Raw genomic sequence first — 18,264 nt, forward strand, 5'->3', positions numbered from 1 at the left:
GGAAACTGAAGGAGGGGTCACTATGAGTCGGATCTGACTTGATGGCAGTGAATTTGGTTTGATTTTTTGTCCAAAGTAGGGAGCTCATCTTCCAGCACTATGTTGTTGTTATTGTTGTTGTTATGTGCCGTCAAGTCAAACCCGACTCATAGTGACCCCTCCTTGGGTTTCCGAGGCAGTATCACTACGGAAGTAGGATTGCCCAACCTTCCTTCCGAGGAGTGGCTGGTGGGTTTGAACGCCAGCCATCTGGTTAGCAGGCAAGTGTCTTAGCCACTATGCTACCAGAGAATTTTTGGAAGTAGCTCACCAGGCCTTTCCTCCTAGTCTGTCTTAGTAGGGAAGTTCTTTTGAACCCTGTCCACCATGAGTTACCCTGCTGGTATTTGAAATACCAGTGGCATAACTTCCAGCAACATAGCAATACAAGCCACCAAAACACAACAAACTGACTGATAGATCATGGGACATGTCTGGAGGAGTATGAAAATAAATCGATTTAATTTTGAGAAAATAGCTAAACTTCTCAGAGTTTTTGTTTCCTCGTCTGCAGAAGGAAGAAATTAGACCATTAGATAAACCTTAATGGGCTTTCAAGGTTTGAAATTTAATGATGATCATTTCCTGATTTTCATATCATTCTTACCTAGAATGAAAATACATATAGTACTATCCTGCTCTACTCCTCTGAACTCTATTTTTAAGTCCACTAACTTGAAATTTCCTCATTTTAATTTAGAAGAGAGAAATGAAGACAGGACATTTTGAAATGGTCACCATGTTGCTGGCAGCTGTGATCCTAGTGGACATCTTCCAGGTAATGTTGGGAATGAGAAGCATGTGGTCACTGGAATGGGAGCTCTTGATATAACATTGCCTGAGGCATGTGTTTGGGTTGATGATGGAAAATGATAGCAGGAAGGACAGGTCAGCGGGGGGCGGGGGGGGGAGGCTGGTGGTGCAGAGGTTAAAGTGCTCGGCACTTATCCAAAAGATCGGCAGTTGGAACCCACCAGCCACTGCACAGAAGAAAGATGTGGCATTCTGCTTCTGTAAATGTGGCATTCTGCTTCTGTAAAGATTTACAGCCTTGGAAACGCTATGGAGCAGCTCTACTCAGCCCTAAAGCATCACTATGAGCTGGAGGGGGATAACCAAAAAACCAGACTCACTGATGTCAAGTCATTTCCGACTCATAGTGACTGACCCCTTCTTGGGTTTCTGAGGTGGTGTCTCTACAGGAGTAGATTGCTCAATCTTCCTACCAAGGAGTAGCTGGTGGGTTTGAACTGCTAGCCTTCTGGTTAGCAGTCAAATGCCTTAGGCACTACACCACTAGAGCTCCTTGGAGTGGGATAGGTCAATGAATTTTTTACAAATAGTGTTTTTTTCCTTCATTTTACAGATGTGATATATGTTAACTGTAGAAGACTGAAAACTTAAGTAAACCAAACCAAAACCAACCCCACTGCCATCAAGTCGATTCTGACTCGTAGTGAACTATGACACAGAGTAGAACTGCCTCATAGGGTTTCCAAGGCTGTAAATCCCTACAGAAGCAGATAGCCTTATCTTTCTCCCATGGAGCAGCTGGTGGGTTCAAACTGCCAACATTTTGATTAGCGATCAAATGCTTTATCCACTGTACCACCACCAAAAAACAAACTCACTGCCATCAAGTTGGTTCTGACTCATAGTGACCCTTCCTTTGGTTTCCGAGGCAGTGTCTCTACAGAAGTCGATTGCCTAGTCTTCCTTCCGCAGAGTGGCTGGTGAACCACCAGCCTTCTGGTTAGCAGTCAGATGCCTTAGGCACTACGTCACCTGGAGCTCAGGAGCACTATACCACCAGAGCACCTTTAGAAGAAAGTGAAATTAGTGTATAATCTTTCACATGGAGGGAAAGACTCTTTACCTGTTGGCATATAGCCACTTTGGCTTTTTTCTGTGTGTATGTGTGTATTTAATTTACAAAAATATATTCACACTATACACACTATTTTTTACTTTAATTTTTAATACTGTGCTACAAATGCTACAAATGTCTCTTCTTGTTATTAAATTCAGAAGGCAGATTGGGCAATCTACTTCCATAGTGATACTACCTCGGAAGCCCAAGGAGGGGTTGCTATGAGTTGGATCCGACTCAACGGCAGTGAGTTTGCTTTTTGGTTTTGTTATTAAGTATTCTGAAAATGCCATGTATTTTTCTCCAAATAAAACCACCTACATTTATTGTTTGGTTAATATTTTTTATTAAATTATACAATCACCATTTTCTCACATTAGTTCTTAAAGAGCATAATGCTCAAGGCAGACTCCTTTTTTAAATTTTTTTTCTAATTAAGATAAACTGTTGTTTAGTTTTAAGATGACTTCAGGGATGTTTTTGGTTTAAGGTTTAAAAGTTATCTAAGGGAAACAGTTTCAGGAATTTATCCAGCCTCCATGGTTCTAGAAAGTCTGGAGTCCATGAAAATTTTGAATCCTGTTCTATATGATCCTTTTGATCAGGATTCTTCTATGGAATCTTTGATCAAAATGTTCAGTAATTTTAGCCAAGTGCCATCTAGTTCTTCTGGTCTCCCTGCAGAGGAAGTAGTTGTTCATGGAGGAAATTAGCCACACATTCCATATCCTTCTCCTATTGCTGATTTTCCTTTTGCTCCAGGTGAATAGAGACTAATTGTGCTTTGGATGGCCACTTACAAGCTTTTAAGACCCCAGGCACTATGCAGCAAACTAGGATGTAGAATAGAAGCGTTAAATACATTATTAGGTCATTTACCTGGGATGTCCCATGATACCATGACCCTATGTTCCTCCAAACAGGAAGCAAATCCCATGAAGTGTATGACTGTACATAAGCAGCCTCAGCAGCTACTCTTTTGTTGTTGTAAATATATCTATCCCACAACTTTTGCCAATTCAGCTTTTTACAAGTGAATAACTTACTGGGGGTAATCACAATAATCAGCTATGCAACAGATTTTTCATCACCATTCACCCCTCTTCCCGGCTTGCCTTCCACTCCTGGTAACCACTTATAAACTTCGGTTTCTATACATTTGGCTTTTCTTATCTCTTTACATAATTGTGGTCATATAATATTTGTCCTTTTGTGACTGGCTTATTTCATTCAGCATAATGTCTTCAATCTCCATCCATACTGTACCGTATATCAAGACTTCATCTCCTGTTGGCTGAGTATGTATGTATTGTATGTATTACCACATTTTTGTTTATCTGTTCATCTGTTGATGGGCATTTAGGTTGTTTCCACCTTTTGGCTATTTTGAATAGTGTTGCAGTGAACATTGGTGTACAAGTTTCTTTTTGAGTCTTTGAGGAATATACCTAGGAGCAGAATTGATGGGTTGTAGTATAATTTATAGCAAGGATCATGAGGCTGGCACAGGACTGGGTTTCGTTCTGCTTTGCATAGGGTAGTTGTGAGTCAGAGATGATTTGATGGCACCTAACAACAACAGTATAGTTTTAATATCTTTGTTCTATGAATGTTTCATAGAGAAATTTAACCAATTTCTGTTCTTGATCATTTAGGCCATTTCCATATTTTTCTCATAAATTTTCGGTAATTAAATTTTATCAGTATGGAGTTTTGTTTCAGTGGGTCAATCAGAGGAAGAAAATATAATCAGCTTGTTCACCTAGCCTTTTGTACCTATTTGTCAGTGTCCATTGAGTTGTTTTCCCTGAATGGTGGTGGCATTTGTAAGCTTTGTTACTGTTCCAGTCACTCACTGTACAGAACACACAATCAGCAGTGGCCTCTGGCCAGAAAGTCTTGGTGACTAAAATTAGACATGTAGAGACTGGTTAGATGCATTAGGAAAAGACAGGAACACATTGGATCAACTGTGATATGATGTGAGGTATGTGGGAGGTGGTTTTAGGATACGATGTCTTATACCATAATGAAGTCTTGAAGATAAATCAGGTAGTGGTGTCCAGGCTTCAGTCTGGTACATTCTGTGCTGCAGAGGAAAGTGTATTTCTTGGCTAGTCGTTGGCAGTGATTTGATCTCCTGAAGCTCAAATTCCCATATTGAAGAACTGACCTACAGACCCAGGAGTGGTCTCAATAACTTCTCCCACAGAATACTCTGTGGCTGGTAAACAAGACAGTTTCTGATGCTGGCACAGTTTCCTAATTTGTGAAATGGTGCTGATGATTATATGCCCAATCTTCATAAGAGTTGTTATGAAAACAAAATTAAGCTCTCTGAAGAGTTAAAAGTGCCACATAAATGACAGTGGTCTTCGTCAGTGCAAACACTCTTATTCTTTAGCAGTAATAGAATATTTTAGTTAGGAGGATAGACTTTGGACCCAGATTGCTTGGGTTCAAATCACAATTCCAGGCAAGTTATCCCATTTCTGCCTTAGTTTCCTTATCTGTACAAAAGAGGATAATAATAGTTTCTACTACATAGAAATTGAAACTCCTACTCTACTACATAGGAGTCGGGTCCTACTCGATGGCACATAACAACAACAACAACACATAAGAGTTTCCATGAGAATTAGATGAATCAGTACATGTAAAGCACTTAGTGCCAGGGATATAGAAACATATAGAATGCACTCTAGAGAAGTTGGGGCTTAGCGATGGATTGACTACACGTGGTGACTGATAATGAGGGCTCTAGGAAAACTCCACAGATGGATAATCTTAAATAGAGGTTAGGTGGTGATCGTTGGTGGTTGTAGATGGTAAGATCATGAGTTAGTCTTGGACATGTTATGTTTGAGAAATTCAAGTGGAAGTATCAAGTAGGAAGTTGATACATAGGTTTGGTACATATTGTGAGCATGTATATAATTGCTTAGGGGTTGAGTTGAGAGTTAGAAAATAAGCAGCCTGAGGAACTCCAGCATTAAATGGCTAGCTAGATTATGGTGGCTCTGTAAAGGAGTCTACAAAAAAATGCCCCCTTAGTGAAAACTGTTTTAGTGAAGGAATGGGGGTGGGAATGCAGATTGAAGAGGGTTACGATAAATATGGTAAATGAAATGATGGTAAGGATAGACATCTCTTTTCAGAAGTTTGGCTGTGATGAGGAGCAAAGAGATAGTGTGGAGGAATTAGCTAGAGTAGGGATCAAGTTTTTGTTTTGTTTTGTTCTTTCTCTCTCTCTCTTACATGCACATACATGCACACATGTGCAGACTTTAAGAATCATTCACATTGAAGCTGCAACTTTACCAGCTCCTGGCTAATTGCCTCTAAAACCTCCAGCTGAGGCTAAGCAGACTTACGCAACTAAAACTACACAAACTCAAAAAAAAAACAAAAAACAAATCTCTGCCATCAAGTCGATTCCAACTCATAGTGACCCCCTTTGGGTTTCCAAGGTGGTAAATCTTTACAAAAGTAGATTGCCCAGTCTTCTGTGGAGTGACTGGTGGGTGGGTTTTAACCACCAACCTTCTGGTTAGCAGTCAGATGCCTTAGGCACTATGGCACCAGAGCTCCTATGAACCATACAGGTATAGAATAATGGGAAGTGAGGATGAGGTAGAGGACTGTAAAAAAGTGGTAGTAACATCAGAACCTGTTGTAACTTCAGAGGGGATAATGAGCAGGATCATTCCAAAGCTGACTTCCATGAGGTGGAGGTCAGACATACCTCTATTCTCCAACATTTTTACCAATTGTGACACCAGTTGTCACTCCCATGGCACTCTCTACTTCTCTTCTGGGTTTGATAATATGTTGCATTGGCCATAACAGAATTCACAGACCATGCTTACAGTTAAGTGGTTTATTAAGGACATAAGAGGGTACAACTGAAGATTGGGATCAGAAAACATGTAGGCCAAGACTCTGTTCTTCAGTGTAGGGCAGCTCTCTTAGCTTCTGACAGACATGCAAGCAAGCAGTCTCTTATCTCTGCCGTGCACACCCCATCTCAGCCCTCTGAGGATAGGCCTCCTCTCACTCCCTCAGGACAGGCTCCTCTTGGCCCTACCATCTGTTGCCACCAGCTCTGCCACAAGCCCCTTTCAGAGCTTGTCACTGTCTTCAGTATTAGAGCCCTTAATTCATGTTACAGCTCTTTTAGATTTCTTGACTCTTTTCTCTCTCTTCTTTCTTGCCTTTTCTCCTTTCTGCTGCTTCTTGCTTCCTATCTGAAAAACCTCTGTGGGGTTGGCTGCTTTTATATATATATATGTATCAGGATTGGAGGAAGAATCATTAACAACCTGAGATACGCAGACGATACAACTTTGCTTGCTGAAAGTGAGGATGACTTAAGGCACCTACTGATGAAGGTTGAAGAATGCAGTCTGGATTACACCTCAATATAAAGAAAACAAAAATCCTCACAACTGGACCAATGAGCAGCATCACAATAAATGGAGAGAAGATTGAGGTTGTCAAAGAATTCACATTGCTTGGTTCTACAATCGATGCCAATGGAAGCAGCAGCGGTCAGGACATTAGAAGACATGTAGCACTGGGGAGGTCAACCGCAAAGGAACTGTTTCAAGTGCTGAGGAGCAAGGATGTCTCCTTGAGAACTAAGGTGCACCTGACACAAGCCATGATATTTCCAATCACCTCATATGCATGTGAGAGCTGGACAATGAATAAGAAAGACCGAAGAAGAGTTGATGCTTTTGAGTTGTGGTGCTGGCGAAGAATGCTGAAAGTACCATGAACTGCTAAAAGAACTAACAGATCTGTCCTGGAGGAAGTGCACCCGAAATGCTCCTTGGAAGCAAGAATGGCCAGACTTCGTCTCACCTACTTTGGTCATGTTGTAAGAAGGGACCATTCCCTGGAGAAGGATGTCATGCTTGGTAAGGTGGAAGGTCGACAAAAGAGGAGGAGACCTTCAACGAGATGGATTGACACGGTGGCTGCGATGATGGACTCAAGTATAGCAGGGATTGTGGAGCTGGTGCGGGATAGGGCAGTCAGTGTTTTGTTCTGTTGTGCATGGGGTCGCTATGAGTCAGAAAAGACTCGATGGCACCTAACAACAACAACAGCAACAATATATATATATTACAAACTCCTTGTCAATTTTAAGGCATGACTCTCCCACCAGGGCTACCAACTGACCAATCTCTTCTCAGTAGGCCATAGACACTTCATCTGCATAGTAGACTTACTATAGCATAGCTCGTTGCATAGACTGCATAGTCTACAGTAACTTCATTTGCATAGTATATTGACCAGTCCTTGCATGGTGCGTACTAATCACAAGGCAGGCTGTAGCCCAGCACCAGACAAAAAGTATCAAACCAAGTTTTTTACAGTTTACCTAGAATGTGTAACAAACCCCATGGGGTAGAAAATTAGCACAAAGGTGACTTCTCAGGGCTTGGGGTGGGGGGTGGGGGAATCTCTCAGGCTGTTTTTCCAAAGAACCAAGACAGAAGGCCACATAAAGGAACTTATATCACCATAAAAGCATTATCCTTTTACTTGTAGAAATCCATAAAAAGTGTCCTTTTTTGTTTACCCTACATCTTTGATCCATAGGCCAATGCACAGGGTTTTTAATACTTAGTTCACTTAAATATTTTGCCAGGTGCTATATAAGTGCTTGAGATTCAAAGATAAATATGATTTATCAAGTTCCACCTTTGAGGATCTTACAACATGACACATATTTCTCTCATGAATTAATAAAAATAACCAGTTTGTTGAAGACTTGATATATGCCAACCATGGGGCCAAAGGTTTTACATACACTCATTATATAATTTTCCTCACAAAAATCCTGCAAGGCAGATATTACTTTCCTCCTTATCCTCATTTTTAGATGAGAAAAATGGAAGCTTAGAAAGGGCTTAGTTACCTAGTTAATAATGGATATGGGATTTGTATCCAGACTTGTCCAACTTCAAGCTAATGTTAATTATACCATGATCCCCCGGCCACTCCTCGGAAGGAAGATTGATTGGGCAATCTACTTCCGTAGTGATACTGCCTCAGAAACCCAAGGAGGAGAGGTCGCTATGAGTCAGATCAGACTCAACGGCACATAACAACAGCAACAACACCCAACTTGTTATGGTGTGTGTACATAGTATCATTTAGAGATGCATTAGGCCTTTTTGGGTTTATATGACAGAAACATAATTCGAAGTCGCTTGAGGAAATAGAGATTTTATTTGTTCTTATGACTGTAAACAAAATTCACAGATAAAACACGGTGTTCAGGCGTAGCTTGATTCACAATCTCAAGTAATGTTATCAAGGCTTTATGTCTTTCTCCTCCTCTCAGCTCTGCAACCTTTTCTTTCTTGACTTTTATTTTCCAACAAGATTCTCTATGGGACCAGAAAGATAAATGTTGGCAGTGCTAAGGCAATACCCTCCTTACTGCTTAGGATTTTAGAGGGAGAAACAGACATATTTTTTTTTTTCTGAGAGTGTTTTGATTGTTAGGCCTTGATCACCTGCTTATTTTGGGGCTGGAAATGTGGAATCAGTTCTACCTAAACGACATGGATGATACAAGGGGTGTTCCAAAAGGAAAAGGGTAATACTTGTCAGTATATATTCATCTGGGAGCTCTGGGAGCTTAGTGCTAAGGCATTTGCCTGCTAACCAGAAGGCTGGCGGTTCAAACCCACTAGCCACTCCTTGGAAGGAAGACTTGGGCAATCTACTTACATAGAGGTACCACCTCAGAAACCCAAGGAAGGGTCATTATGAGTCAGAATCGACTGGACGGCAGTGAGTTTGGTTTGGAGTTTTGGGTTATATATTTATTTTCGTATATAATGTATATGTATTTATCACATAGTATTTCCGATTCTCCCGGTAGTCTTAACTTTTTCATGACTGAATTATTTTCTGCTTTGAATTTTTTGTTGATGTCATATGTTTTCAGTAATGGAAGTCATGCTGAAATTAAAGAAAAAAAATGTTAGGTAATATGGATTTTTATACAAATATATGGAAAACATATGTCCCAAATGAACTCTGGTGGTAGGATTGGTGTGCTTCATCAGATTCACACAGTTATACAGGTCCCTGCCAGGTGGCAGCACATACTAAAACTGGAATAGCAGTTTCCCAAGAAAAGTGCGCGGCTGAAAATGGTGGGCGGTAAATGTCCCATCGGTCATGAAAGAAGAGATTGAAGAACTATAGTTAAGAATGGTATTCAGACGCCTATTTCTTCAATTTCCACTCATTGTTCTTTCCTCTGTACCATGATGTTCAAATGAATGAGTTACAGGCACAACACTAATTATGTACCTTATCCACTAACATTTACTCTTTCATACAATTATGTCAACTGAGAAAAGTTATTAATAGCAATAAAAGATACTTCCTATGTAAAACATATCCAAAGCTAGTTATAAATAAGGAGAGATTCTTGGCCAGGGATAAGGGAGTAGGGGTCAGTACTGTGAGAGAAAATTATATAAACCAAATATCTTATTTCAAGATTATTAATTTCCTTTCTTTTTGAAGGTGAAGGCTGAAATATTAGACATGGCAGATAATGCATTTGATGATGAATACCTGAAATGCGCTGACAGGATGGAGATCAAATATGTTCCCCAACTGCTCAAAGAGGAAAAAGCAAGCCATGAGCTATTGGAGACTGTGTGGGAAAATGCAAAAGCCAAATGGGAAGTTCGGAAGACTCAGCTGTTTCTCCCTATGAATTTTAAGGATAACCATGGAATAGCCCTGATGGCATATATTTCTCAAGCTCAGGAGCAAACTCCATTTTACCACATGTTCAACGAAGCTGTGAAGATGGCTGGCCAATCTCGAGAAGATTATATCTATAGTTTCCAGTTCAAAGCTTTACATTTTTACCTGACAAGAGCCCTGCAGTTTCTGAGAAGCCCTTGTGAGGACACTTACAAAACTGTGGTATATAGTACAAGTCAGGGTATTTCATTTCTATTTGGAGAGCTAAACCAAGCCAGGTTTGGCCGTTTCACCTTGGCATATTCAGCCAAACCTCAGGTTCTTAATGACCAGAATAGCCTGTTAACCATCAACACATGCTTTGGAGTTTCCATTGAGAAATTTCTGGATAAACAAAGTGAAAGAATTGTTTTAATACCTCTGAATGAGATATTTCATGTGTCACAGGAAGAGGCTGGCAATAGCTTTATCCTTCAAAGCACAAACAAGACCTGCAGCCATTACGAGTGTGCATTTCTAGGTGGTAAGTGTCTCTGTTCTGTCTGTGCTTACCTGGGAGTGAGGGTGTAGGATTCTTAGGCACAGACGGTGAGATCAGGTAGAACTGTGCTCCTTAGGGTTTTTAGTGGCTGAGTTTTTGGAAGTAGATCCCCAGAACTTTCTTCTGAGGTGCTTCTGGGTGAACTCGAACTTCTCACCTGTCAGTTAGCAATTAAGGCATCAATCTCAGTCAGGCAGTTTTGTACCCCAGGGAACATTTGTCCATGTCTGGAAACACTTTTGGTTGTCACCACTGGGGAGGAGGGTTGCTACTGGCATCTAGTGCTAGAGGCCAAGGACACTGGTAAACAATGCACAAGACGGCCCCGCGCACCCACCAGCAAAGAATTATCTGGCCCCAAATGGTGGTCATTCTGAGGCTGAGAAACTCTACTATAAAACTTACAATGAAAAATAACAATCCCATGTCCCACTTCTTCGCACCCCCATTTTTAATTTCGCATCCAATTTTAATTCTCTTATCCTTTTTTTGTGTGTGTGGTACTTGTTATCATGTTTCTAAGTAATATACTTAAACATGTTATTTCTTGATTTAAAAATTTTTAGGCATTATTCATTTCCTTCCCCCCCTAGAAGATGAGAAGGAGCTCTGGTGGTGTAGTGGTTAAGGCAATTAGTTGCTGACCCAAAAAGGTCGGTGGTCCAAACCTACCAGCTGCTCCTCAGAAGAAAGATAAAGCAGTCTCCTTCCATAAGGATTTATAGCCTTGGAAACCCAGTGGAGGTCGCTATGAGTTGGAATTGACTTGATGGCAGTGAGGTTTTTTTTTTTTTTTTTTTTTTTTTAATAGAGGATGAGTACTTAGCTCTCATACACCATTGCATTAGTTACCCCATTGCCACTGAGTCAGTTCCAACTCATAATGACCCTATAGGACAGAGTAGAACTGCCCCTTAGGATTTCCAAGGTAGACTGCCACGTTTTTCACCTGCAGACGCCTGGTGGATTTGAACCTTTTGTTTAGCAGTGGGGGACGCTTAAGCACTGTGCCATCTGGGCTCCTTTTCATTTGCATTGGTTAAAAAAAAAAGCAAACATACTGCCCTTGACTTAGTTCCTACTCATAGCTACCACTCCTTGGGTTTCTGAGGTGCTACCTCTACCTTGGGTTTCTGAGGTGGAAACTCAACAGAAGTAGATTGCCCAGTCTTCTTTCTGAGGAGTAGCTGGTGGGTTTGAACCACCAGCCTTCTGATTAGCAGGCAAATGCCATAGGCACTACACTACCAGAGCTCTGTTAATTAGGAGTGCTTTATTTCTTTCAGCTGTAAGTAAACAGAAAACTGACGGATAGTTTTAATTTAATAAGAAGTCTAGCCATATGCTGTCCAGAGTTAGTGTGGTGCGTCAACTACATAATCTGTATCTCTAGCTTTTTCTTTCTGTCCCACCATCCTTATCATGTTTATTTGTTGCTTTGTGTTTGCAGTGTGCGTATTGCAGCTGTAGGCATCAATCAGTGATTGAGACAAAAGGAAAAGGAAGGGGGATGGTGCTAATCTGCCTGTGTTATTCAGGAAAATAAAAGCTTCCTTGGAAACCCTTACTAGATTCTGCTGACAGATCACTAACCAAAATAATTACTTGGTTATTCATAGCTATAAGAGAAGCTTAGAAAGGGAGCAGTTAGCTTTTCCAGGTTTTATAGTTAGGAGGTAAGAGAGAAGGGAATTAGAAATGGCTGTTAGGTTAATAAACAGAAAGTACCTGCTAACCACTACCATCCTCACTAACATATGCCCATTCCCCACCTTCCTGTTCTCTCCATGATGGAGCTCTGGTGGCACAGTGATTAAAGAGCTTGACTGCTAATCTACCAACTGCTTAGTGGCAGAAAGCTGTATCAGTCTGCTTCTGTAAAGATTTACAGCCTTGGAAACCCTATGGGACAGTTCTACTCTGTCCTATAGGATTGGTATGAGTTGGAATCAACTAGATGACAATGGGTTTTTTGGCTGGGTTTATTCTCTCAGTTTAGCAAAGATTGGTCATAGCTGAGTCAGAGGTGTATTTCCTTTCTTAAATACCTCTTTTACCTCAAGGCTATGAGTTGTATGATTTGTTTGTTTGTTGTTTCCTTAGTTTTTTTTTTAATATCCCATCATTAATTCAACCCTAAACACTGACATAAATAGAAATCTCCTTTTCAAACATCTCATATACACTCTCATTTTTTTTTTTTTCTGGACACACCTCTCTTGAAACCAAACTCCCCCCAGCCCCCATCAGTCTGCTCTACAATAAGCTCCTTAGGCCTGCTGACTGTCCTGAAATTGCTCCAGAACTACCAGCCTGAGGCTTTTCTTTAACTCCTTTCTGTAGAGGAATCCCCTATTTCTTGGATTTCACATTCTCCTCTTTTTTTTAATGTTTCTTTGGAGGGAAAACATTCTGCAGAAGTTTCTGACAAAAAGGACACTGAGGTAAACTTTCTGAGACTTTATAGAAAAATCTACCATTAGGTTTGAATCATGGTTTACGTCAGTTTGTATTTTTGTTTGGAAATTATTTCCCTTTGGTATTTTGAAGACACTCTTTCAGTGACTCCTAGTTTCTGGAGCTGCTCCCGGAAAGTGTGAAGCCAATCCAATTACTGAAAATTTTAATTAAACCTGTTTTTCCTCTGGAAGCTCTTGGCATATTCTCTTTGTCCCAAATATACTGAAATGTTGTGATAATATGCCTTTGAGTATGTGAGTAAAAGGTTAAGAGAACCCTTTGTCCTTCCTGCTGAGAAAATGGCCTCCTGTTGAATTTCTTCAGCAATGTTGTTATGTGCCGTCGAATCATCTCCGACTCATAGCGACCCCTCCTTGGGTTTCCAAGGCAGTATCACTACAGAAGTAGATTGCCCAACCTTCCTTCCAAGGAGTGGCTGGTGGGTTTGAACTCTCAACGTTCTGGTTAGCAGTCAAGTGTCTTAGGCACTACTCTACCAGAGCTCCTTCTTCAGCAATACTTCTTTGTAATTGCTTAACGGTAGAATGAAAGCTGTGTAACACTGCCTATGGTAAAACCCCTGATTGGTAAAGTGCATCTGAGCTGGGAGGATTGTGAATGAGCTATAAATACCTGAGGGGAGACCATAACATTGGGCTCCCCTGAATGTGATGTCACTTATACCCAGATGTTGGAGTGTATATGCATGGATTGGTACAAGAGATACGGGTCTATGTATATGGTAGGCATGAGGCTACTGAGGCAGGTAGCTGTTGTGCCCACCTATATAATCTTATTTCCAGGTTCCTGAGTTGTCAGTGAGGAGCTAAGGAACTGCCCTGTACTTCAGTGAGAAGTCACACTGAAATGACATTTCTAGTACTGCCCTGTCCCTAAACAGTATGCTAAGTGCCCTGCTTTGCATTCTTCGGTAGAACTGAGTAAACTGAAAAGGAGATGGGCTTTTAGGCCTATGACTGTGATGTTCTAGCTGAATATAAACCATGGCTGCTTGTCAAGCGGAGTGAATATTGCAGTGGGGTCTCAGAACTGTGGTAGGCTTTCAGACCCTTGACTCAAGGTAGACAAGACAAATCAAAAGGATGGACAGGGAAGTGATGATAAGACATTGATACCTAAGTTGGGATTAATCCTCTGAGGATTTAATGGCAGAAACTGTGTGGCACAGGACTTGGACTAGGATGAGGCCTCCTGGAGCCCAGTGAGGTATCTGGGATGCAAAATATAAGGAGGCCCTCATTCTCAGTCTTAACACTTCTGTCACCCTGCACTTGCATAATCATGAGAGTGAGTGTCTCCCTAAAATTTGCACCCTAGGCGTTTAACTTAGGAGCCCTAGTAGTGCAGTGGTTAAGCATTTGGCTGCTTACTGCAACATCAGTGGTTCGAACCCACCCAGAAGAAAGACTTGGCAATCTGCTTCCGTAAAGATTAAAGCCAAGAAAAACCCTATGGGGCAGTTCTGTTCTGTCATATAGAGTCACTGTGTGCCGGAACCAACTCAGTGGCACACAACACTAGTCCCAGCCCTGAGTAGCATGAGTGAGACTAACTAAGCTCCTTGAGGGACAGATGAGGGCTGGAGTAAGCAAATTTGTGCCAAGTAGAAAACTGCCCATTCCCCTCACAGGCCATACGTTGGGCTTGTCTAAAAACCAAACCAGCTGGAGTTGGCTCCTACCGGTTTGTGGGAGCTGAATATGGGTGTGCCTCTGTCACTGATGTTTCATCAGGAGCTTGAAATTGGTGATGGTTGAGAATATTTATACCATGGATCTCAGTAAACACTACAAATGAGGACTTTTTAAAATTCAATTTTTTTTTTTTTTTTTTTTTTGGTCCTGGAGAGCCTGTTAAACTTTACCAGCACATCATGGCTAGGAATCCAGTGCAGTTGGATGGACTGAAATGATAATGCTTTTATGTTCCTGATGCATTAGGCCAAATGCCGTTTGTGGAGGCATTCTGGCTGCAGTGATCAGATTAAGCACTGATGTCCACTTGATGTGCATAGAGGGTCACCACAAGAGCCTGCAGACTCCTTGTTTGTGACTAGGATTGTGGTAGAGCAGAGGGATAGAGGGATAGAGGGTTGATTCTGAATGAGCCACGGCCCTATGAATTTCAAATAAGCCCCTGTGTGAGGAAAGGGGGTGAGGAGTGGGTGGGCAAACTGCAATGGACCTGCCAGTGTTGAATTATCCAATGAGCAAAGTAAGCACAAACTTACTTATGCTTACTTAATAATTTGTAGTGAACAATTTTACAAGGGTTCCATCACATCGCCCTATCACCCCATCACACCCCTGGGCCCTGCTCACAAGGTCAGACGGATGTAGCAGCTTAATTAATGTTCATACTAGCCACAATCAGAGTTCTTTGTGGAATTTCACATGCACCATTTGTTTGGAGGGTTCTGAAAATCTGCATGCACTGCGCACTTATGTAGCTGTAACCCTAGATTGCTGTCTAACCAATAATCTCTGCTGCCACCTGGAGATGACTAATGGGAATACAAGGTCAAAAACTCTAAAGTGATTATTTAGCACACTGTGAAGGACAATGACCAGGGTAAAGTTTTAAAAGACCAAGCCAGTTGGGACCATAGTCACAGGGGACATCAAGCTCAATTGGCATAACATACTACACAAAACATTGTTCCACCTCCTACTTTGGCCAGTAGCGACTGGGATCTTAAAAGCTAGCAAGCTGCCATCTAGATGCAACAATGGGTCTCTCCTCGTCAAGAAGAAAGAAGAAAATCAAAATGAATGGAAACAATCAGTCCTAGCAACTGGTACACCATCCGATCTGCAACCTATACAACTATGAGACCAGAAGAACTAGATGGTGCCCAGCTACCACTGTCATCCACTTGGAAGGGATGTAGGAGATCCTGCATAGAGAGGGAGAACAATGTGGAACAAAACTCAAAATCATTTGGAGGCAAAAAAAAAAAGAAGAAGAAGAAGGAGGTGGGGACCAGGTTTGCTGGTCCAATAGAGCCTGGTGGAACCACTGAGACTATGGCCCCTAGCTGCCCTGCAGGTCTGGAATTGAAGCCACACCTGTGGTTTCCAGCCAAACAAAGTATAGGCATGTGAGTTAAACACTTACCTCAGGTAGACACACGTCCTGGAGAGAACAATCATGGGAGAAGGAAGGGCTGCTTATGCACAGGGAGACAGCTCAGGGCGCAGAAGAGTATGGAGGGATGGACACTGGGAGGAGGTAACTATGGGGAGGAAGTGGGAGGGGAGCTGTTGCATTGTAAATTTTGGTCAATGACATGAGACAAAGTTTATTGTGTGAACTGCTGTATGAAAAGTGAATTTACTCTGTAAATCTTCACCCAAATCAAAATAAAATTAAAAAAAAAAGACCAAGCCAGAAGGATTGTGTTATGTGCTGTCAAGTCGGCCCGACTCATAGTGACCTCTCCTTGGGTTTCCGAGGCAGTAGCGAGAAGGCTGGCGGTTCAAACCCACCAGCCACTCCTTGGAAGGAAGATAGGGCAATCTACTTCCGTAGTGATACTGCCTGGAAACCCAAGGAGGGGTCGCTCTGAGTCGGGTCCGACTCAATGGCAAACGATGACGACAACGACGATGAGCCAGAAGGCTATAATCAGAACTTTGTTCCTTTGTGATTGAAATATGACTGTGCCTCTAAATGAAAAAAGACATTATTGCTAAAAGGTATACAGAAATTATTGTTGTTGTTAGGTGCCAATGGGTCGGTTCCAACTCATAGTGACCAAGTGTACAGCAGAATGATACTGCCAAGTTCTGAGCCATCACCGCAGTCGTTGCTATGTTTAAGCCTATTGTTGCAGCCATTGTGTCAATCCATCTTATTGAGGGTCTTTGACTTTTTCGCTGACCCTCTACTTGAGGAAGCATGTTATCCTTCTCCAGGGATTGGCCCCTCCTAATAACATGTCCATGTTGTTGTAGTTGTTATGTGCCATCGAGTCAGCCCCGACTCATAGCGACCCCTCCTTGGGTTTCCGAGGCAGTATGACTACGGAAGTAGGATTGCCCAACCTTCCGTTATTAGTATGTGAGATGAAGTCTCACCATCCTTGCTTCTAAGTAGCATTTTGGCTGTACTTCTTCCATGGTAGATTTGTGCTTTCTTCTGGCAATTCATGGTGTATTCAATATTCTTCATCCACATCATAATTCAAGGACATTGGTTCTGCTTCAGTTTCTCTTATTCATTGTTCAGCTTTTGCATGCACATGAGGCAATTGAAAATATTAATGGCTTGGGTCAGACACACTTTAGTCTTCAAAATGACATCTTTGCTTTTGAACACTTTAGAGAGATCTTTTGCAGCATTTGCCCGATGAAATATGTCATATGATTTCTTGATTGCTGGATGATGATTGTGGAGCCAAATAAAATGAAATCCTTGACAACTTCAGTCTTTTCTCTGTTTATCATGATGTTGCTTATTGGTTGGTCCAGTTGTGAGGATTTTTGTTTTCTTTATGTTGAGGTGTAATATTACTGTACTGAAGGATATAGTCTTTGATCTTCATCAGTTTGTGCCTCAAGTCCTCTTCACTTTCAGCAAGCAAGGTTGCATCATCTGCATATCACAGATTATTAATGAGTCTTCCTCCAAACCTGGGGCTGCCTTCTCCTTCATATATTCCAGCTTCTTGGATTATTCTGGTGTAGTGCCTAAGGCATTTGACTGTTAACCAGAAGGCTGGCGGTTCAAACCCACCAGCCACTCCTCAGAGGGAAGATTGAGCAATCTACTTCCTTAGAGATACCTCCTCAGAAACCCAAGAAGGAGTCACTATATGTTGGAAACGACTCAACAGCAGTTAATTTGTTTGTTTGGTTGGTTGGTTTTATACAAATTGAAAAGTATGGTGAAGGAATACAATCCTGATGTACACCTTTCCTGATTTTAAACCATGCAGTATCCCCTTGCTCTCTTCAAATGACTGCTTCCTCGTCTATGAACAGTTTCCACATGAGCCCAATTAAGTATTCTAGAATTCCTATTTTTTGTAGTGTTATCCATTATTTGTTATGTTCCATGCAGTTTGAATACCTTTGCATAGTGTATAAAACATCTTTCTGGTATTCTCTGCTTTCAGCCAAGATCCATCTGATATCAGCAATGAATATCCATAGTTTCACATCCTCTTCTGAATCCAGCTTGAAATTCTGGTGGCTCCTTGTCAAAGCACTGCTGCAACTGTTCTTCAGTTATCTTCAGCAGAATTTTACTTGCTTGTGATATTAATGATATTTTTAGATAATTTCTGCATTCTGTTGGGTCATCTTTCTTTGGAATGGGTGGAGATATAGATCTCTTCCAGTTGGTTGGCTAGGTAGCTGTCATCCAAATTTCTTGGCATAGATGAATGAGTACCTCCAGCTCTGTATTCGTTTGTTGAAATATTTCAATTCCTGGAGGCTTGTTTTTTGCCAGTGCTGTCACTGCAGCTTGGACTTCTTCCTTCCATACTATCAGTTCTTGGTCATATGCTACCTCCTGAAATGGTTGAATGTTGACCAATTCTTTTTTGTATAGCGACTCTGTGTATTCCTTCCATTTT

At 41.4% G+C, this 18,264-nt stretch overlaps 1 protein-coding gene across 1 annotated transcript in view; it reads left to right on the top strand.

Annotated features, from left to right (window-relative positions):
• Positions 1-748: 748 nt before the first annotated feature.
• The window catches only part of ART3 (ADP-ribosyltransferase 3 (inactive)), a 32,660-nt gene continuing 15,144 nt past the window's right edge, over positions 749-18,264 (top strand). Inside the window, exons 1-2 of the mRNA XM_007949032.1 lie at positions 749-817; positions 9,470-10,181. Of these exons, the coding sequence (XP_007947223.1) occupies positions 749-817; positions 9,470-10,181 (781 nt within the window). The remainder of the gene's footprint in view (positions 818-9,469; positions 10,182-18,264) is intronic.

This window comes from Orycteropus afer, unplaced genomic scaffold, assembly GCF_000298275.1.
Source record: "Orycteropus afer afer isolate SDZICR_OR568_19922 unplaced genomic scaffold, OryAfe1.0 scaffold00235, whole genome shotgun sequence".
NCBI lineage: Eukaryota > Metazoa > Chordata > Mammalia > Tubulidentata > Orycteropodidae > Orycteropus > Orycteropus afer.